The sequence below is a fragment of the Antrostomus carolinensis genome, unplaced genomic scaffold, assembly GCF_000700745.2.
Source record: "Antrostomus carolinensis isolate BGI_N321 unplaced genomic scaffold, ASM70074v2 scaffold6272, whole genome shotgun sequence".
NCBI classification, from domain to species: Eukaryota; Metazoa; Chordata; class Aves; order Caprimulgiformes; family Caprimulgidae; genus Antrostomus; species Antrostomus carolinensis.
In genome coordinates, this window is record NW_010297488.1 from 11940 (window position 1) to 35422 (window position 23483).

At 34.5% G+C, this 23483-nt stretch overlaps 1 protein-coding gene across 1 annotated transcript in view; it reads left to right on the plus strand.

Annotated features, from left to right (window-relative positions):
* CACNA2D1 (calcium voltage-gated channel auxiliary subunit alpha2delta 1) overlaps positions 1-23483 on the plus strand; it is a gene marked incomplete at its 5' end in the record, with an annotated part of 76947 nt that overhangs the window by 11768 nt on the left and 41696 nt on the right. Inside the window, 7 exons of the mRNA XM_029083531.1 lie at positions 7709-7787; positions 9820-9869; positions 11451-11540; positions 14548-14616; positions 16218-16292; positions 17654-17728; positions 21858-21914. Coding sequence (XP_028939364.1) covers positions 7709-7787; positions 9820-9869; positions 11451-11540; positions 14548-14616; positions 16218-16292; positions 17654-17728; positions 21858-21914 — 495 coding nt within the window. The remainder of the gene's footprint in view (positions 1-7708; positions 7788-9819; positions 9870-11450; positions 11541-14547; positions 14617-16217; positions 16293-17653; positions 17729-21857; positions 21915-23483) is intronic.

Below are 23483 nucleotides of genomic sequence, written 5' to 3' on the forward strand. Positions count from 1 at the left end.
TATCAGAGCCATCATATTAATTTAAATGTGTTAAGGCACCATTTATATTAGTAAATTACATGGGCCAAGGCATAGACTTGGACACTCTCCTGCAATCATATGTAGGTGTTAACTGTTAATGAAACCTAGAAGGTTTTCAGCCTCTGCCAACTGGCACACTCCCCAACAAAGAGCTGGGTCTGCTCCCAGGATAGCAAGGAAAGGGGAAGAGCAAAGGAGCAAGGATTTAGCTTCTGTGCTATTCTACGCTATTCTAGTGGAAGGTGTCCCTGCTCATGGCAGGGGGTTTGGAACTAGGTGATCTTTAACATCCCTTCCAACCCAGACCATTCGATGATGATTCGATTATGATGATATGCATGTATGTGGGCTCTGCTGCCACAGTTGCTCTCAAGACCGGAAAGTAGGTCAAGGACCAATTTTTGGTAGGGTAGACTCAGCCAGATGTATTCTCAAATTCAAGCACATCATTGTGAAGTCCTATTGGTGTTTTTGAAAGCACAGTTTTTCTCTTTCTTACCACTATTCTTGAGACTAATGTTGTAAAAAGCTAATAAAACAGACCTGATTTTCTACCTACAACTGGAAAATGTTGAGGTTAAAAACTTCACCTTATTTGTGGAGACAGTGTAGTACAGAGGACATAGTCTCCTCATCGTTATGTAATATTCCTACAGTAAGTTACTGAGCATACAGAATTTAATAATTCCGCTTGTACTTCTGTGATACTTCTGGCTCATCAAAGATTAAGTCTAAACTAGGTAAAGACTTAAAGGATCACATAATCAGTGGTCCATCTATCAAATTATAATCAATTTAGCAGAGGTAGATTAGTAGGCATCAGCAGGGTGTTTATACCATCATAGTTTCAGCTGTACTGCAGAGGAAGGGGCACCACGTGCTAGCCCTGTGGTGAGTGAGGGATGAGTTGCTGTAGTTCCACAAGGTGGCACTAGGAAGATGTAGAACAGTTTAACTGAATTACTGTTTTCCTTGGTTTTGTGAGGGTGTTAATTCTGAAATTTTTCAATATTTTAAACAATATGGCAATTGAAGTCCTAAGTTAGTATTGCAGCTTTAAGTTTGAGGTTGAATTATAGTAGATGAAAAACATTAAGGAGAGAGAAGACTGCAAATATATATGGAAAGTCTGAGAGAAATAATTCACTGCGGGTAAATGTCTAGAAAAGTAGTTCCAAGGCCATGCTCTATTAGTCTTAAACATGTTCCTCAATTAAATCATTTTCCTATTGATGTCAAGAGGATTACTTGCATGGTTAAATGCCTTGCTGAATCAGAACATAGAGGGTCAATTATGAAAAGACTTGAATAGGTGTTTTGTCAAATGCATTCATACTTTCTTCATGTCTGTAAATTTAAAGATGTTCAGCATGCAATTATCTTTGCATCTAAATATTTGAGAGTTAAATTCTTATTGTTTCCCGTGTGGGTTTTTCCTCCCTGATTTCCCCAAATGTGCACGTTGTCGGGGAGTACTCAAAGCAAAAGGAAAATCCTAATGTAGACATAAGTAACAAAAATACAACTTGATACATTTCTGTTGGTGTATCATGCCATTCTTGGTATTTCCTAACTCGACATAAAACTGTGAATTCTGCATTTTGAGTTCTAGACCTTTAAAACTTCACAGCCTTAGCACCTGATTAGGTTTCATACCCCACTGCTTAGGTCATCTCTATGTTTTTCCCAATTGCTGTTAAGGGCAAAAAGTGTAGGCCGTCTGAGAGACATGCACAAAAGCCTAAATCTTCAACTTCTGAACTTTCTGTAGCCTGGTATTCAGAGCAGTCAAATTTATGAATTTACTCAAACTGAGAAACATGAACTCAGACCTCTTTGGTCAGAGCATTGTACTGTGATTTAAAAGATTAGAGGTACCACTGTCACAGTCAGCTTGAAAAGAGTGAGCCTTACTCAGTCTGTCACAAGAAAACCAGCCTTACTTTTATTATACTAATAAACAATCCAAGACCAGGGTGCAGGATGAAGAGATGTCTACAAGTATCCATACTGTTTAATTGTTAGCAGACCCAATGGTATAGTTCTTGGCCTGTGGCAGTAAAATCTTTTGAACAGCCTCTGGCGTGAGTTCAGGGGGAAGCATGAGCCAGGGCCACAAAAGATGCTGTAATGAGATCACTCAATATGAGGGGAAGGACAGGGAGGGAGGAAGGCAACATAATTTAACCATAAAGAGTAGCCACGCTGTGCCACTTGCCCTCATGGCCTAAGAAAGAAAATGGGTTGTGTCCCATTTTATTTACTGCATAAACATAGCCTAAGGAACCCCAAAAATTCCCTCTAGCACATCATGTGAGTCTTACTCCTGCTGTTAAACACAGAACTTTTATTTATCTTCTCTCTATGCTTCCTAGGAAAATAAAGCTGCTTTACTTTTATAGATATAACCCAAATGGTTCAGGACTGCATCCCTGGAATCCTGAACTGAGTGGTTCAGCATGACAGTTTATGGACCAAAATTTAGGTGAAACTGTATTTGGTGCTTCCTTTTAGCTAATTCTAGGTGTTTTCCTAATTAGTATATAAGATTTTCAGATCATCCTCTGAAGTCCTGCTCTCAGTTCAAACTGATCATAAACACCTGGTCTCAGTCATTCCATAGCAGAATCCAGAATCATATTCAGATTTTGGCCACAGGTGTAAAGACAGTAAGAAAAAAAATGCATTCACAATAATAACCGTGGCAGCTTGAAACCACACATTTTCAGAAAAGTACCAAAAATGATTAAGTGTTTTAAAGGCTATACTTACAAGGGATTTAGAAGATAGAGTGCATAATGGAATACAGGAAAGCAGTTTTATAATTTTATTCAGAAAAATAGCATTAGTATATTGTCTTATTTCAGAAGTGTACCTAATAAATGTAAACTGCAAACAATTTTTCATTTGTATCTGATAATCTATAAACACACTAGTGGGAAAAAAAAATTCCTGGATCATACTGGAATTACTGTGTTATTTATTCCTCTTTATCACAACTTCTCTTGATCTGTAATAAAAGAGATTATCTGTGAATTTTTACCTGTGGTTATAAAGGCCAGATTAAAATATTCTGAAATCTGTCATAGTGAAAACTGAATTTGCATGATTTTATGTGATCAATTTTTGACTCAGTCAGTTTGTTTATCTAGAAAAAGAAAAGATGCACTCTTACTATTTTTACAATAGACATAAAATTATGAGATTCATCTTGCCTACGTCTAGTTGAGTAAATGAACCATGTAGCTCTCTTGATATCTGATAAAGAGAAAAATATATCTCCAAGGTCAGTTAATTTCATCCTTAACATAAACTGTTGGGAGCTCTCACTGCAGCAGCACAGAATTCAAGAAGAAGAATTTAATTTTCAAAAACTATGCATGTTCATCCACTCTGAACCCTTTGCAGAGTGGTTGCAGTTTCTCAAACTCTTGTAGGCCTACACATACTGCCTATGCATATATGCAATGGTCTAAACCACCAGTGGGATTTTTTGTACTTAGTTACCAATTTGAATTAACTTCACTCAAGCTGTTAATTTTCTTTAATACTCATAACATGATATACCCAGAGGAAGAGTTTAATTTAATTTTGATTTATTTTATTCCAATAGCAAAATAAAGAACTAGGATAGGTAAAGAGCAACTGAGATCTGTAGCAAAAACAGCCTTTTCATGGATAGGTCTTCATTTCCATCTTCATCAGAACTCTCTTGAGTGCTATTATCCCCTAATATCTGTAGCAGTCAGAATCCTTCTATTCACCTTGATTTTTATGAGCTTTTTCTGCTAGAGAGAAATACAAAACAAAAAGCAAATTAATTATATAATTACGCACCTGTATTTTCTTCAGTACAATACTTCCTCCTCTATTTTCTGTAGCTTTTTTTTCTGTTTAGCACTTTCTCTGGTTAGGATTTGGATTTTTGCTCATTTCCCTTTGATGTCCTTCATAGGATCCTTGGATAAATCAGTCTGCAAGGGACCTCCAGAGGTCTCTAATCCAATGTCAGGAATAAGATCCACTCAGGTTACTCAAGGCATTATCTAGTCTAGTCTTTAAAACCTCAAAGGAGTCAGACTTTACCCCCTCTCTGGGCAGCCTGTGCCACTCACTGACTGACTGTCCTTACATTAATTCTACACTTGTTTTCTTGTTAATAAATATATTGCTATACTACATATTGTAAGTGAATAATACAAAGAATAAAAGATGTTGTGTTTTCTCCCCAGGATTAGTTTCAAAGTGCAAAAAATGCGGAGAATTAGCTACCCATTTCCAGCACACGATATGTTCTGACAGAACTAACTGCTCTGGACTTGAACAATCAGTGGTAGAAATTAGGACTCTTCCATTTTAGAACAGTTTCAAGACTGTGTCTGACTTGACTGGCGGAGCAGGCTGGTGACCATCTCTAGTTCTCCATTCTAAGGGTACAAGTTTTCTAGAAGTACTTTACTATGAATACTCCCATTGAAAATCAGAATATGTGACAGCTTCTATTTGCTTTTCTGATTACTCCACTGGGTTTTATTGATTTGAAAGTTATGTTTCTTTATGAAGAGAATAAATGGATCTCCTCTGTATGGAGACAAGGTTGCACTTTCCATGGGAAACAGTTTAGGGGACAGAAGTATGGATAGTGGAGAGCAAGAGTCATGGCAAAAAGGACCTGGGAACTTGTAATGTACACAGAACATAAAAGGCTGCAGAGAAGCACAGGAAAGAAATAACCAGACCTTGGTGGTGTTGGAAAACAACTTATTGGGATCAAAGAGTACTTGTCAGTTTGCTTCAACTCAAAAATCCACTTAATTGGTTGAAACCAAACTTAAAAGGAAGGGCAGGCAAAGGGAAGGTGCTCATATCCATTGTGTCTGATCTAGTTGCTCCAAGTGTTCTCAGTCATAAATTCCCTGTTAAAAGTAATCTGGCTTTTTTAGCCTTTTGTCTTCTTTGGAAAGATGTCTATAAGGAAAAGGTATAGACAGGCGCATCTCAGTCCTTTGGCTGACTCTGTGTCCTGTCACAGAAAATGTTAGCAGAGAACATGTTTTTTTGCTAAAATTGGCTTGTTTAATTTGACTTGCTGACTCATTTTTCCAGCTGGTCTGTCATTCTACTCAATTCCAGATGAGGCAATAGGAAAAAGAAAACTCTTTTGAATATTCCACCCTCTTGCCAAACCCAGTAACAATTAAAAACTCCAATTTTCATTGCAGTTCTTTATCTCTGTTAATTATCCAAGGAACAGTAAATCAGATATATTGTCCTCTACTTGTTGTCAATAATTTAAATGCTAAATTCTTTATAGATTAGTTGCAGATTTAACATGCTGCTTCTTTTCCGTAAATTACGTACCATTTCGCAACTTGAATCCAATGCAGTGTTTCATTTTTACATTTGAGATCAAATGCTAGACAGTCCAGTCTAATTGACTCATGTGTTTTAAACACCACAAACAAACCCACATAACTCTATCTTAAATAAGTTAAGTAGTTCCTTTTAATCCAAGAGAGACATGAGGTCACTCAACTAGTAGCTTTTAGTGGAGTTTTTCTTATTTCACCATAATTTTTGAGAAGAATATAATCCGAATCAAGTGTTTAGTGGACACTAAGCTGGTAGCAGTGGTAAGTTCAAAAAAGAACAGGAATGTAACAGGCAGGGACCTTATGAGCAGAGAGTTACTGATAGAAAATAACATTATGATATTCAGCTTGGAAAAAACAGAAGGTAATTAAATAGAAACAGAAAGATCCATTAGTACAGTTATAGCTGACATTTTGTAAAAGAGGTCAAGAATAAACAGGGGAAGGCAAATGTAATTTGAATTTACAATGTGATACAGTATTAAAAAAAATGAATGAGACTCAGGCATACCAGATGACGTCATGTTCACACTATCACTACTGATATTTTAAAGGTAATAGAAGGCATTTTTCATCTGTTTCTATCCATATGAACTATGAGAAGTTTTACCATCACACATGTACAGTCATTCCCATAGCTGTCTGGGTAACAAGAACTCTGATTGGTTTGACTCATTACTGAGAAATGACTACATGGGATAGTCTTATTAGTTTTATAGAAAAACTTCAGTTTGTCTGTGTTTAAAAAAACCAAACACCTGATTCAGCATTCAGTGCAGCAGAGTAGTTGCTTTAATTCTGCTTTTAACTGCAGAAACAAAGGGCTTGTATGGATAAAGCAAAACAAAACATATTGTTAATTAAAAATGACATCTAGCACAAAACTTTGTTCGCCCTTCTTGCATATAGGGGTCAACACTAATTAAGTTTCACCAATTGCTAGCTGCTGACTGATGATTTGGAGCTATTCCTACTCCTCTTGGTTAATACATAAACTCTGATTACGTCACCCAATTTTTGTTTCTTATTTGAATAAATGTAGGTTTATTTAGTTATTGCACATGCTAAATAATGTGGTGAAAGATTGTATAATCACTTAAGACCTTAACAACAATCAGTAGTTTACAAAGAAGCTCTGCATCTTTATATTGTGAATATTATTTAAAGAAAATGTTACCTTATTGCTCACTTACAGCTTGCAAGTAAACTAATTGTACTATGATTTAATTTTGAACATAATAATCAAGTTCCATATAAATGAATTTATATTCAGATTTCATGTACTGATCTGTATATCGTAAAGTGAAGTGCTAAAGTTAAAAGTCCATAAAGAAAGAGGTGCCTGAAAAGGAAATGCAGTCTGGCCCTTGGACATTCCTTCAGAGGGACGTGATAACACTGAACAGCTTATTAAAACTGTTGGGAAAATATTTTTCCCACTTTTTACAGAAACACTAATATTTGAATCAAAGTATTCAGCTGGAAGCTGAAACATAGTATTTGTAGTTTTTCTGTTTGTCTGGAAGGATTTTTAATTTGTATCCAGCAACACTGATTTTTGCTTTTAATTCTCATTCAGATCAGACAATTTGCATGGAAAATAATTTCAGTTGAAAACCCTGTTTTCAGTCCAAAACTTGGATTGAATTTTGTGAATTCTCCTGAAACTGTAACTCCCCTCAGTTGCTGATATAGATTAGGGTTTCATTGGCTAAACAGAATAGAATTATGCTTATAAAACACATAGCTTTAATGAACATCATGATCTGAAAGTGAAATACCAGAAGTTTAATCCTTCCATGAAACTCTGTTGAACTAATTTAGTGAGAATTAGGTTTTTTTTAGTATCTGAAAATTTCATAACTTTTTTCCCTGAAATTGTTTTTTATCCTAAAAAATCCTGTTTTGCATTTCTTGGAGTTCTCCTGCAATGCGTATGTTCATTTTAATTCAGTGGTGAACATCTATTATTGATAGGAGACTGTGTCAACTAGTTTAACAAAAGCCAAAGAGGTATAATTACCACCCGGGGGTGGGGGGGGGGAGAAAATAAAAAAATAATTTTAAAAAAATGGATCATGGATGGTAACTACTTTAAGATTTTTAGAGTATAAAAGAAGTATGAAAGAACATTCTTCTTGAGTTCTACTTCCTGGATCAAAATAATTAATAGGAATGGTGATAAAAAATTGAGAGTTCACAATTTACTTTTTCTGTTCCAAGGTATGAAAATTACAAATATCTTTAACTTGAGAGTTACAGCTAATTAATGGCATATCATTAAGCTATATACATTGGTTTTTGAACTTGCATAGGTACGTGTGTTCACATTTTCTGTTGGTCAACATAATTATGACAAAGGACCCATACAGTGGATGGCCTGTGAAAATAAAGGTACTGCATTTTTCTTTGAAACTATTTGCTAGAGCTTTAAATAGACAATATCTTTATTATTATCTAAGAATTGCAGGGGTTATTTTCAGTCTGATTTTTAGCTTTGTTGTATTTTAAAATAAAAGTTCCAAAAAGTTTTTTAATGAAATAATGTTTATATGCATACACATATATATATATATAAAGAATAAGCTTGCATATTTATTATTATTACTTTATTTAAAACTTTATAAGAAAAATATTACAGTATTTTTTATAATAATAATTAAGTATTATGGTTCAGTTTTGAGAAATTTTCTTCTAATATCTATCTGTGAAAAAATGGAACTGATGACAGATAAGAAGTTAAGCAAAGTTGTTTTATATTATGGGGTCTGGACAAAGGGTTGACTGCTTGGATTTCTTTCCAATTTTCTCCAAAACTTACAAGGGACAAGATGACTTGCATAATTTTTCCGTTTTTTAATGAAAATATCAAAATTATTCTTACTGTGATTTCTGAGCTTCTAAAAACATCTTTTATATATATATATAAAATGATTTATTCATGTAGGGAAAAAAAAAATAAAAAACAAACAACTGAAAAGTTGAAAGTAAGGAATTAAAATGCTTTCTCCTAAAACTTCTACATGTAAAATGTGGTTAAAAACATTTGCAGTGTGAGAAAGAGGAGTCTCAGATACCTTACAATGTAATTATGGAACAAGAAATAAGAGACAAATACAGGAAAACAGAAAATAGAGAAAATATAAAACAATATTGTAATTTTTTTTAAATAAAGGAATTTCTAAAAATGTATTTCGCAAATCAGTGAGAAGCAAGAGATGAGAGGTGGGACAGATTTACAGAGTGTCTTGAAAGTTAAAACTAGAGGGACAGAGGATGAGGTATGATTCTCAGGCATGAGAATAACATAAAACAAAGATGAGAAGAGAGAGAGAGAGAGAGATGGAGAAGGAGAAAGGTAATTATATAGAAGAATCCATAGCCTGTCTGAATAACATACATGTTATAACCTCATGAATCGTGCAGTATGCTGGTAGGTTATACAGAGGATACTACAACAAAGAAGAGCAGATTGTATTGTCAGATAATTAAAGAAAATCAATGTTTGCTTTTTGAACAGACATTTTTTAACTAACATCTCCTAACTCCATTGTCTTAAAACAAATGAGGACCAGCTGGCTTAAAGTGGAACCACCTATGTCATCTTATTGAGGCAAAATGATCATACTCTTCTGTCCAAAATTCATGTGATTATTTGTTTTGTGCTTCCAAAGAAGCAAAGTTTTATTTAATTTTTTCCTTAATTAAAATTTGTAGCTTATTATCAAGTCACGCATTGCTCAAAGCAAACTGAATGACTAACTTCAGTACTCTTACCTCTCCAGTTCTCCCCTCTTCCTTCCAATTTGCCTGACAACTTACTTGGTCTGAAACTGAATCTCAGTGCCTGTCTTAAGTCTTATGGGTGCATATGGGCAATATTTTTTAATTCAAACAAATAAGTGGTAGAATCAATGCTGAATAAAGACATTTCTGATGTTTACTTAGATGAAATATCAATTAGATTTTTTCATCCTTTCCATGGTGTGCCTTATATTTTTATACTATGAACTTCACTGTTGTGGCAGATTGTACCTATACTTGCGTTCCTATATGCATTCAGCGTATAATTATATAATTAAGTTGCTGTCACAGCACATTAAACTGACCATTAAATATACTTGCACATCAGAGTAACTGGGACTTCAGGAGTACAAATTCATTACATTATCTCAGTTTTAAATAGACAAAAGAAACACATTATATACTCTCCCTACTTAAGAGTACCTAGCTTGACCTATATGGCATGATGACCCTTCGTATGTGGCCGTGTGTTGCAGTGGCACCTACCGAAAAGTATTCCATTCATGCTTAATAAATTCTATAAAAATTAAATCAGATATTACAAGTAAAATGAAATTCCTCAAGATTAAGAGACTTGCATTATATCATAGTCATATGGCATTATTTCTGTTCCAAATTTTAGGTTATTATTATGAAATTCCATCGATTGGAGCCATAAGAATAAACACCCAGGTAAGTGTATTGACCAAATCCAGATGCAGATACAAATAAGTGAAGTAATTCCTGTTCTCAAATATGTTGCATTTCAACACTGTTTGAATCAAATAAATTTTAAGATTTAAGAACAAATTAAAAAATAAGGCTTTCTTTACATACGAGGGATTATCCTGTTAAAATATCCTTCTTTTTTTTTTTTTTTCCTTTCTTTTTAGTAGTTGCAGTGAGCCAATTCACAATGTGATCCCTGCTTCCCTGGCCAGCTGGCCCACAGCAGCTTGCATGCACTAGCATCCTCTAAAGCAAGCTGACCATGTGCACACAACACAGCATTTAAAGTGACTTGTATCCTGCAGATCTCTGCACAAAGATTATGTTTTCAGTTCAGTTTTCCTCCTGGTCTTACAGGGTCCCTCTTTGATCCTGAGACACAGCAAAAAATTTTTTGTAAGGTTCTATAAAACCAGTAAGTTTTAATAACATGTGTAGACATTAAAAGTCTGCCTCCTCCCTTGTTTACAGTGTGATCCTAAGGGTTTGCATTATGCAGAGAAGGTCATGAATGTGTGTGTCCTGCTAGAATACCTGAACTCAGCTGGGCAGAAACAGTGACCTGGTACAATCCTGCTTATTGGAGACTTTCCTGGATTGATCCAACCAGTCTGGAAGAGACATGGCTTTTCTCCTTCAAAAAGGATGCAGGACCATTTTAGCAGACGTGCATGTAGATAATTAAGGAATTATTAACCCTGGAATTATATGACATGATTCAAACTGACAGAGTAGATGAACAGATATTATTTTCAGTAGTCTGAAAGTCCATGTATTGACATGTCCAGAAAAACAAAGAAATATCATAGCAGTTCATTGTCCTTCCAAGGCCAGGCATGACATTTTTTGGCAGAAAATAACAGTCCTTTTTTTGTCTTGGATAAGAGTCCTTTTATTCTGTTAAACTCTTCCAGATAGAGTCTGGCACAAAATATCCATAATAAGATCAGACAAATAGAAAAGGTTGAAGACTGAAACAAGTGTGATGACATCCACTCCCAATTCTGACATGTCATAAGATCACTAGCTTTAGCCATACTCCCAAACTGAAGGAAGGCATGGACTATGAGGTTTTAAAACTCTAATTTTTTTGTTTCAAGAGAAGTTATGCAAGTTGTTGCTGTAGAAGCTTAACGTACCCAGCTGTTACACCACTCACCCTCCATTGCCCACTCTGTCTTCTGAGTTGAAAGTTCTGTGATCTGCTTGTAATTTGATTATGTCATTAGCAATTAATTTTGGAACAAAAGTAGTTGTAATTCTCACTTGGTGGAAAGAGAGCAGTGGTTGTTGATGTGTAAGGTCCATGTGACTGAAACTGAAATACAGGAGTTGCCTTGGCAGTACTGCAAACTGAAGACTGAATTGTTGGGTAGCATAATTTTAAAGAAGTAATTAAATATTACTCCTGTATTAGTGGTGAATATTGACTTTTTTTCCCCAATCTTTTAAGTGTGTTTATTTCATTATTGTTTATTTTTTATGCTGTTTCTGGACTTTGATCTAATAACTGCCTTCTAATGAATTTATTACACTTTTCGGCAGGAATATCTGGATGTTTTGGGAAGACCAATGGTTTTAGCTGGAGAGAAAGCCAAACAAGTCCAATGGACAAATGTCTATCTGGATGCTCTGGTATGGTTTGTATTTATTTCTAGTAAAGTAGGAATCTTAGCAAATAAGTAACTATAGGAGTCCATTTTCCACAGTCCTGAGGACGCAATTTCCTACAGTTCCAAACATGATAGTGTTGCACTTCCAGCACCTTTACACTTCAATAGAGCAATTTCCTGAACAGGTATTTCTAAGTGCTGATCATTACTTGCACCTAGTGTCCTCCTAAGTGTCCTGAACAGAGACAGAGAAAAGAGTAACAGAGAAAAGAGTAACAGAGAAAAGCAATTTATCCTACACACAGAACTTTAAGTGTAGGTCATTACTGTTCTCAAACTAGCAAAAGAAAAAAAGAAGCAAATAGTACTCCCGTGTTGTACCTGTGCTGCATTAGAGGTCATCTGTTATATTACTGGTGAGGAGTCCTTTTTTCTTTTTTCCTTCCCCCCCGCCCCCCCAAAAAATATTCCAGGCAGAATGAAACCTGTCAGCTGTCAGTGTTCCCGGGTATTTGTGCAGATTTTGAACTTGAATCTTTAAACTATCATGGTTTTTGTAATTATTTGCTTGATCAAGGTAATGATTTCTTTAATTGGACAGTGTATATAATGGAGTAATAAACAAAAAAATATATGAAATGCTTTCCTTACTGCTGAATTTATCATTTTGGTCTTGTAAACAAACATATTCAGGAAACTACGAAATACAAAGTATTATTAGCAACAATCCAATCTGTTGCTCTAGATAAGCTTCTTCTGAGTAACTCTAACTAGGGAAAAGTTATGAAAAATGCTCATCTGGAATCATGTATTTATCCAAGTTCACATGGTCATCTAATGTCATGTCAAAATCCACATTTCCCACCAGTCAGCATTTTTATCAACTCATGGAATAGTACGTGACACAGAGGAACTAGTTTTTCTTTGTAATTTCAATGGCCAGAAGTTCATTAACCATATTTCTTGGTTACTGTTAAGGTACTTACTGGAAACATAAAGGATGTTGTGACGAAAGTTCATATGTTCTGTACATATCCTGTTGTAAAGCCAAAGCTAAATTTGTAACTGGGGATAGAAAGAGATCTGTTTAATTAAGTAAAATAAGTGACACCTGCAGACTTCTGTTGTGTTGCTTTATATTTTCAGTGGGTTCATTGAGCCTTTCCTTCAAGCTACTCTGTATTCATGTATTATATATGTGGTTTTGTGTATATATAATTTTATATATATTTGTGTGTGTGCATACATACATATTTATAAAAAAATAGGTCATGTTCTTTTTATTAATATATTTATTAAATGAAGAGGAACCCAAACTAAACTGTTGACATAAAAGCTGAAATCTGTGGACTTTCCCATCACAGATGAGAGCATGAAGGCACAGGTGTATCTGATCCACTCTGGAGCCTTTTCCTGATTCTTGTTTTTAGCAGAGTTTGGGACTAACTTGTCACACTGGTTCTTTATCTTAAATTTCCTAAAGCAATTCTCTCCTGTTGGGCTTGCCTTACTCCTACTTGTGCCTCCCTGGACTTTGTCTTATCCTTTTTCTCTTACTGTCCAGCAGCTGTTTTGGTGCTAAGGCTAAAATAATGCAATTGTATTATATGAGGCCACATTTGAATTGAGCTTAAGTTCAGGTTATGAAATCCTAAAGAGGTACTTTCATTTGAGGCTGTCTTTCAAGACTGTCTGATAATTTGATGTATTTGTGGCAATTCACACCTCTCTTCTTGCCCTGTTCCTTCAGGTTTTGTTACAGTGTTGCTCTGGCCTCGCTTTCTGCAAGATAATCCCAGAATTTTCAGATACTTTTAGATTTACCAGTTAGTCATAATTATTCACAATTATTGTCCTCTCTAACTGTACATTTTTTCTTTGAGGGAGACATTGTCAACCCACATACATAGCCCCCTGTTTTGTCGTGTGTCTCTTCAATGCTCCTTCTCCTCTCTCTTTTCTTCTGATAATTTCCAGTTCTTGCTTCTCTTATTCTCCTAAAAAGCCCCCTTCTCTTCACCTTGCTTGTTGTAACATTGCTAACTCTGATCTTGTCAACTTTCATTTGATACACAAACTTAAGGTCAAGAAGAATATTTTAAAATTTCAAAAGGTGCTACTAGACTGGGAAATGTTAACTGACTTCATCAGAATGGATTAATAAATTATTTTAGCTTAGCTTTTTTCTAAGGAAACAAAGGGCAAAAATAAGTAAAATACGTGGAAGGAATAACCACCAGTGAGGGGAAAAAAAAAAAAAAAAAGAAATAAAACCCAAACATTAGCATAAAAAAAAGGTAGAAATCTCCCTGTGGACAATTTAGAATGGAAGACAAAACTTTTCTGGCTATCAAAACATATGTTTTTCTGTTTTCATCCTATTTTAAGTATGAATTGTGACTGTTAATAAAGGATAAAGAAATTTCTTTTATCTTCCCAAATAAGTGCAAATTCCTTACCTCAATGCCAGAAGACACTATGTGACTTTGCAGAACTAATGGACATTATTGCAAGCCATTGGAAAGCAGTGACAATGTGAAAAGTTGTAGTATTACCTGTTAGATTTTTCTGTTTATTTTGCCTGTATGTATTCGTTGCCTACCTATTTACTGTCTTGAAATTTAGTTTGGCTTTCTCCTGTTTTTCTTTTTTTTTTTTTTTTTTTTAAAAAAAAATTATTTGTCCCTACTATCCTGAGTTTTTAGTATAGTGGGAACTGCAGCTGTAAACATGTTTTCATAAATTTTAGTTTTCATTAAATTATTATATCCTAAGTTGTTGCATACCATCTATTTTTAGAAAGCAATTTATTATGATCACTAACACATGGACACAAAAAAAAAGTAATTTCAACTTTCTATGCATAAAATCAATGAAGTAGTATTATTTTCTTTTTTTTACAATCTAAAAGTCATTAATCTAGTGTTTGGCTATAGTAATCCCTGCATTGTTCTAATATATTATAATTCAATATTTTTTATTTAACTAAAAAAGACTTTTTCTCCCCACTGTATGTGATTATTTCCTAGGAGCTGGGCCTTGTGATTACAGGAACTCTGCCTGTCTTCAATCTAACAAGGGAACAAAATGGAAAAATAGTAAGCTGTTACTTAAAGAAAAAAAAAAAATCATTTATTTGAATTAAATTTAATATTAAACTCCTTGAAAAATGTGTATTTCCATGGAGCTTCCTACAGTATAATTGTCTTGTACACCAGAAACAAAGGGGTCATTTCTAGTTTTCTGATAACCTTCTGGGAACAAGAAAATGCAGATCACCCTTTTGTAGTTCTCTGTTTCAGGGTATGACGTTCCTTGATCTGTCTCTGTGGCCTGATGTCAGTGGGAATGCGTTAAGTACTCAATAGATGGAAAGCAGATGATAATATTATTTAGGCCTTGCCAAGAAAGGAAGCTCTGATAAATTTATAACAAATCTGTGAAGCTGTGACATTCCAGAGTAAAAGACAATGATGTAGAGAGTTTAAATTAATTGGTTGTAATGATAATAGAAAATAGCATTGTGTACTTAAATTAAAATCTAAATATTAAATGAATACAATTGCCCATCTCTGTTACAGTCTGATAAGAAATCAATATGTGTCCTTTTTGCAAGATCAAAATGTTGCTTTTTTTCAAAATCAGGTCTAGAATATGCTTTACAGTGTATGATAAAATACTGTACATTTGGTGTGATACTCATGTTCATTCAAGTAAAAATATACAGAAGTTTAGCCAAGATATTCTTTGATTCAGTTTTTCAGATATTAAATAGACTCAGAATAAGTAAATATGGATTTGCTCACTACCATTTATTTTATTTACTTTTGGAATAGCTCTCTTAGTTTCCCTTTAAAAACAAAACAAACAAAAAATGTTTCATTATCTTATCTACACGATAATGCCTAGAATTCACTGAGTCTGGTTGAAAAGTGAGAGACTACTGATTATCAGGAGTCTTCCTCAGAAGTAAAACAGCCATTACCTAGTAGAGAGAACAAGAGAACTTGAATCTTCTTGACTTGTATATCTACCTGAATTTTACATTACAGATTGCAAGATACATTTTCCAAGATGTATTTTAAATTTATTTAATATGGAGAAGGGATTTAGGTGACACTATGTAAATGACTGTCCCCCTGTTGTAGGAAAGTAAAACATAAGTGAAGTAAATTTAGTGCCTGAGTCCCTGATTTCAAATGCAAGTGATTGTTACAGTCACCATGTTTTTTGGTTTTCTTGTTGATTTGTTTGGGGTTTTTTTCATTCATCTTTATACAATAGCCAAAAGATTTTAATTGTTTTGGGGTCTCATCTATTAATTGCCCAACCTAAGCATGCAATAGTAGCTCTATATTGGTGCTAGTAATTTAGTACCTACATCATTGGCAATATTAATGTATCACTTTTGCTTTCACCTTTTTTGTTCCTGCGCTTATTGTTTATTCATCAAGGAAAGCATCCATATTCATCTTCATAACCAGTTTTTATATTCTATCCTAAATTCTGAATGTATTGAATGTTATTTTGAATCAGTTTATTATTTAAAATATTTAGAATAGAAACATATGTAAATAGGCAACTTTTCAAGTAGTATGTCAAACAAGAGAAAAAGGCAAAATCAAAATTCACTGACTGTTGCAGTTATTCTGCATTGTGAATATGTCAAACATATTCTAACATTTTGGAATCTTACCAGAATCAGCTGATTCTTGGAGTAATGGGGGTTGATGTCTCTTTGGAGGACATTAAGAAACTGACACCCAGATTTACGGTAAGTTGCTTGAGTGGGTGGTTTCTCTTTATGTATGATTTATGTATGATTTCTTTGCATGCTCTTTCATAAGTCATGTAGCAATGACTGGATGTGAGTCAAAATACCAGCAGGCTTCTTTTCATATATTCTTTTCCATTGTTGTAGATTCTCTGATGGTTTTCTCTCCAGCCATATATGTGCTTCTGTGTGAATTGTCCATCAGAATGAATCTGTAAAAGCCAACTTTTACATTGAGGGATATATTCCAAGTAATTATCTTCCTGTAGCTTAAGGCACTGCTGTTTAGTTTAGTGTTTTGTTCTTATCACAGTGTAGAATACACAATCATATCAGCTAATAATAATAATTAGCATTTATATAGGACAGTTCTTTATAGAAAAGTTATTTAATATACATGTCTGTCTGTATCCTACTCAGTACGACTGATTTATATATTTAGACATCTAGCTGGGCAATTTCTAAAAAAATAACTAGTACTGTGGAAAACAACAGCTGAGGAAGCAAAGGAACATCACGAATTTGACTGAAGGCAAATGCAAAGTCCTGAATCTAGAATGGAATAATCCCATGCTACAGTACAGGCTGGGACAGAACACCTCAAAAGGCAGGAAAGGGCCTGGAGGTCATGGTGGAGGGCAAGCTGAACAGAAGTTAACAGAGTGCCCTTGCAGTAATGAAGGCATGCTGTGCAATGAACACTGGCAGCAGGAGTACTTTGTCCAAGTTTTATCTCCTCAGTACAAGAAATACACTGAGATACTGGTCAGAGTCCAGTGCAGTGCCACTAAGTTGGCCAAGAGGCTGGCGTATATGGCATGTGAGGAGAAGCTGAGAGATGGGTTGGTTCAGACTGAAGAAGAAACCTAATGGATTACCTAATGAGAATTATAGAGAAGATTGACCTAAGTGTTTCTTGAAGGTTTATGGCAAAAGATATGAGGTAATTCACATATATGTGACAATGGCAATTCCAACTGGAAATAAGGGGAAAAAAAATCATTGTGATGGTGGTTAAACACTGGAGTAGGTTGCCAAGAAGTTGTGGAATTGGCATTGGAGGTGTTCAAATATACTTTGAAACCTAGTCCGACTTTGAAATTGGAATTATTTTGAAGTTAGCTCTGCTATCAGTGAAGGGTTGTACCAAGTGACTTCCAGTGATCCCATCAGCGTATTCTCCAAGTTTATGGTTATAAAAAAGTACACATTAAGAAATTATCTTCTATATGTTAATATTTCACATATTTCATTGTGCCTGAGGCAATGTATTTTCCTTAATGTGACCATTGCTTGAAAACTATTAATTAGTCTTTCTTTATTACTTAAAACTTTATAATGCTAAACATTATTTCTTTCAGCTTTGTCCAAATGGATACTATTTTGCAATTGATCCTAATGGGTATGTGCTACTTCATCCAAATCTCCAACCAAAGGTATGAATAACATTCTAATTTCTCTATAATAGGGGGACATCATCAGAAATAATGGAAACATCTAAGATCTGCTGAAATTGAAAAAGAGAAGGCTCCGGGGAGATCTTATAGCAGCCTTCCAATACCTGAAGGGGGCCTACAAGAAAGCTGGGGAAGGACTTTTCATAAGGGCAACTAATGACAAGACAAGGGGAAACGGGTTTAAACTGAAAGAGGGGAGGTTTAGATTAGATATTAGGAAAAAGTTCTTCAGTGTAAGGGTGGTCAGACACTGGAACAGGTTGCCCAAGGAAGTTGTTGATGCCCCCTCCCTGGAAGTGTTTAAGACCAGGCTGGATGAGGCTTTGAGCAACCTGATCTAGTGGAAGGTGTCCCTGCTGATGGCAGGGGGATTGGAACTAGATGATCTTTAAGGTCCCTTCCAATCCAAACCATTCTATGATTCTATGATTCTATGAAATTACCAAAGAACCAGAAAGCAGCAGTAAAGACTTTTCAGTTCTGGGGGTGTCAGGAAAATCCATGGTGCATGTCTGGATTAATCTGCTTTAGTTAGCACAAAGACAAACGTTGCCTTGTATTGAATTTGGTTATCAATAAAATAAAAAGTATGTATGTTTTAGGCATACATTTTTGTATGTGAAATTAGTGTTTCAGTATACTTATTAATATAAAAACAACTAGTGGTACTTGTAATATCATTGTGAAGAACTTGTACTGTGTTATAAGAAGTTCTCGAAGCAAACTCTCAGGTGTTTACTAGTGCATATGTTTATTTTGTGATGCTTTCTCATTTCAGAAATTGAAACTTCCATACTTTCAAAACAAGAGAAATCAGGGGCAAACACAATATATATTTATCGCATTTTCATATTTGCTTATTTGCTTATTTTCTGTTTACCAGAGCTGAAAGCCGAGCTGCAGAGTTGGGATGGTTCTGGCTGGGCACTCTTTAAAAATTTCCCAGAATGCTAGATTTTTTAGTGATTAGGATGCAACTTTCCTCAATTTCAGGAAAATTTAAACCCAAAATTTGAGTTTGGCTTTATATCCATTAACTGTAGTCCTGGCTCTGTGGGGACTCCTACATTATATGTATGCTCTTAAATAAGTTACCTCCCTGGCTTTGATGAGACATTTCAACATGAATGGATGATTTTTTTTCTGAAATCAGAACTTATATGTCTGTTTTAGGGAAGGGTTTCTCCATGTCAAACTAACTTCTGTTTAATGGAATATTTGAAAAAGTTTGTATTTTAATTACATTAGAAAGATATTTTCAGCAAATTTTGTTTCATGAGTTCATAGTGCACAAATGCAGCATTATATAAAAGACTAAATTTAAAATTAACTAACTAAAAATAAAAAAAAAATCATTACAGATTGAGAGGAATATATGGATTATTTACAGATAAAAAGTGAGAAATAATAAAGAATCACTATAAGTATTGAAGATCAAACAATATATCCATGTAGTTCAGTAGTCAATATTAAAATTTCTTATTAAGATGATTGGAGCAATATATGTCCAAGATAAATGCAAGCTGTAAACAGACAGACAAATAAAGCTAGTAAGGCACCCTAATCCTAAGTTATTTTTTTGCACTTAGTATACTAAAGAAAATTCTTAACTAATGGAAGCCTGTATTTGGTGCCTTTAGGCATGGAAATACTGGGGCTTTTTGTAAATTGGATGCATATCCATCACTTTATTCCTCCCAGACATGTTCCTGTGGCAGAATAGCAGCAAGTCCTTGACCTCTTGGCTGTGCAACTATCCTCCCTTGTTTCTTCACCAGAAAGTCCTATCATAGTTACTAGAGGGATAGCAGATTCCCTTTTCAGTGCTTCACCATCTTTAACTGTCAAAGGTAGAGAAAAATTAAGAATTTGTCTACATATTTTAGTGATTCATTTAATTCTTAAGCTAAGGGAATTGTGAATTAATTTCCTGGTGAAGTAATGAATATGTTTGAAATCCTTTGCAAAGTGTATAACAAAAGGAAAAAGAAAAAAAAGATGCTTCTGAAGAAAAGAAAGTATAACTTCATCTAAACTTTTGATTGACTATCCCTTTTGATTTATTTTAAAAGAATCCTTTTAAACAGAAAAGAAAAAAAAAAGAAAAAATGTTTTTATATGGTCTTCATAATTCAGATGGAATTCCATTTCTCAATATATGCATTAGGTTTTTATGTGTTTAAAAATGAAAATTTGAATTTATGATTTTGCTTAGGGAATTATTCTGAGATAAATATATGCATTATTACTGACTGAATCTTTTCTTCATTAGAGATTATTAGGAACTGAGATGATGACAAGTGGTCTATTTACCTTTTCCTTATATGCAAATGCAACAAGTAATATAAAATGTTAACAGAAGGAATATAAAATGAAGCTATGTAGTATTCTCATTGTAGGCACAATCTTGTGAGGAATTGATGGATATAGATTCAGTTTGTCTCAATTTGCTATTATACTGCAGTATAAACTTGTAACACTGGAGAATAAAGAACCTTTGTTAAAGGGTGTAAAAACTCAGCTCATCCCAACTAAATCTAGGCAGCTTTAGATGGATTATTAGGAAACTAACTGTCATGGTTTCTCTGTGTGGTTTTCTACTTAAAAGGATATGGAAGTCCAGAGTTGTTTTCACATACTGCTCAAATGTTTGATTTAGAGTATATTCAAAAAAGGATATTTTATAAGTGATATGTTTTATGTTGTAGAATAATGTCTAAATGTAATATGAAGTGTATGCATTATTATTATTGTTATTGTTGTTGTTAACAGTTACACAGATAGACTTTTTCACTCCCAGTTTGTTAGGGGTGGTGCATGCTATTCAGACTGATACAAGAACTACGTTTTAAAACTAAGGTACACTACAAAGACAGATGTATTTAGAACTCATGGATTTTCTATAACCTGTCATATTAATTTTAGTTCAACCTCCTGATAGCCGTTAACTTATTAACAAACAACATCTTAACCCTCTTTGCCAGCAATTTTTCAATAGATGTAAACTAAAACATAACTACATCTTTACCTTTGAAAAGGTGAGGGTGTATTAAACTTCCAATTATCCCTTCTTCTGAATGTCTTCTGCTTTCCTTCTGAAAATCTGTTACCTCAAATCAAAACTGGTTCAACATAATTAATATTTAAATAAATTGTCTTGCAATATCATCTCACAAAAAAAGCTTCCAGAAATTCAGAACTTGTAAAGTCATTGCACAACTGCGAAAATGTAAAAGGCAGGTTCAAAATTGGATTAAAAGGATTAAAAATTGTAAGAACTTTCCCATCTTTTTCTTATGGCACACAAATACTATGTCAAAGCATAACACAGGAAAACTTATTTTTGAACTTTCAGTTTAATATAGTTTTAAACTGCTTAAAAGACTTTTTTTTTTCAAATTTGTGTACTTAGTTATATTACATTTTTAAACAAATGCTTATTTTTATGGTTTTCTTCCAATTTTCTGTGTGTGTCTGTGTGTATGTGTATGTATTTTACCCACTGTCCTGGGAGAGAACGGGGGGGGATACCCCACCAAATAAACATAGTCACTGAAGTGAGTGCATTAAGCATGTGTTAACAAGTTTAGTCTTACTTAGATAAGGTTTGAAAGCAGTAAATAATTCAATTTATGAGTATGTTGTGAAGATTAGCATTCTTTTCTTCATTTTCATTATGTTTCTGATCAAAATCAATTTAACGGTAGTTCTAAAACTCTAGGTACCTTCAGTAGGGTCCAGTATTTTGTCTTATGGTTTACAGTTTTGAAAGAAATATAAGAGGAGATGGTTTTAAGAGCAGATATAACAGTAAACAAAAAGTGAGACTCTTCTCTATTCTCTATTTCAAGTCTGTCAGAGTATGTGGGAGGAAGAGCTCTCTGTCAGCTTAAGTCACATCACTTAACATATATCTGTTTTTATTTCCTTAGTCAAAAGCTGTGTGTAATTCTGACAGCTCAGAACTCTTGATCGGAATGAAGGCTCGTTTCTGCTTCCAGTAAATGTGCACTGGAGAGTATAGATGTTGAGGGAAGAATTCCATTCTATAAGTAGGCTCTTTGCTAATAGTGTAAAAATACAAATTACTGCTTTTTTGTTGCTTCAGCAAATTGGTGTGGGCATACCAAAAGTTAAATTGAGAAAAAGGAGACCCAATGTACAGGTAACTTTGGATGGAGGTGATTAGTGCATTAGAATGCCTAGACCTGGAAATACAATTAGAAAGCTTCTGCTCTGCTTACTAGGAAAAATCTAACTAGAGAACTGTTTACATTGACAAACAGCTTCCAAAGCATGAAGCTTGCATCCTTCCTTGTTTAAATAATAGAAAACATGTTATTGGCTGTAGTGAAGGGCGTTCCATTAAATTATGGTGCTTTACTAATAGGTGTTAATTAGAGCCGTCCTGTAAAAAATATTCTTCAGATTTTGAAATGAATTTGAAGACTGGGGAAAAAAGAGAGACTACTTGTGCTGGCTTCACTTGCATAAACCCAGAGTCAAGAGCAGATCATTCGTACAGCTTTGTTGCTGAGTTTTATTGTACACTGTATGCTGTATAACAGCACAGAATTCGACTGAACTGTTCTTTTTTTTTCCTGGGGAAGTCAGAGTAGGGCATATGTTTTAGCTGCTATTTACACCAGATTTTTCAATTTGGCAAACATAACTCCAGAGGATTAGCTACCATTATGTGAACAATGAAAAGGAAATTAGTAATTTATGTAACGCAGTCCTTGAGCAGAAAACACTTAATGAAAACTTTAAAATCTTTAAAGAAATATATTAACTGTGTGACTAGTAAAATAACAAAATTGGGTGCAACTAGTAAAATAACAAAATTGTTAATTTCTTAGACATATGGGAATATGTAATGCAAAACCAGTGACTTGCATAACAGTACCAGTAAAACATGGTGTAAAATCCTGACCTAATTCAATTCAGTGATTTCACTGAGCCTTGAGTAGCTGTGTTTATGCCACATCTAGAAGACCACCTCTGGGCTAGATTTTTTTGTTTATGCACTGGAGGAAGCAGCACTGGAACATAAAAAAACCCCTCAATTTTTCTGAGCACTTTTTTCTCCCCTCAGCATGCTGTGGTACAATTTGGCTGTTGCTGGTTTTGCCTGGATGTGCTGGCTGCCCAGGGAGGTGTGGCTCTGGGCTTCCACCAACTCAAGATGCTCAGGTCTCCCACTGGGGCCCAGGGTTTTGCTACCTTCTTACCATAATTTATTTAAAAAGCCTAGAAGCCTGTATCTTCATTAGTAGTGCAGGTATGAGTAGGAATTAGGCTCCTGAAATTCACTCCAAAGAAGACTTCCATAGAATTTGTGAGAATACTGACCTCCCAAGACACACAACAATTACATTTCAATGACCCTTTTTTTTTTTTTTACATTGCTGCACCAGTTCTTTCTTTCTTTGTTTCCTTCTTGATTTGTCATTTAAGTAATAGATCTTTGCCTTTATTTGTCATGCTGAAAATGGATTGCATTCCTTTTATTTGCATGCTTTGTTGCTAGTGATTTACTTCTGTTTTGTTTTGTTAAGTTATGCTGGTAAATGTGGTGGTGGTGTGCTTATTCTAGTCATGTCACGTGCATGACTGGTTAAAGAGAAGAGCAAACTGAACAGTAAGTTTGTTTCTTCATGGCTTGGAATAAACCCCACTAAATGGCAACCTTGGAATAAAAAATTCTGGAGCCCAAATACTGCTAAAAACATTC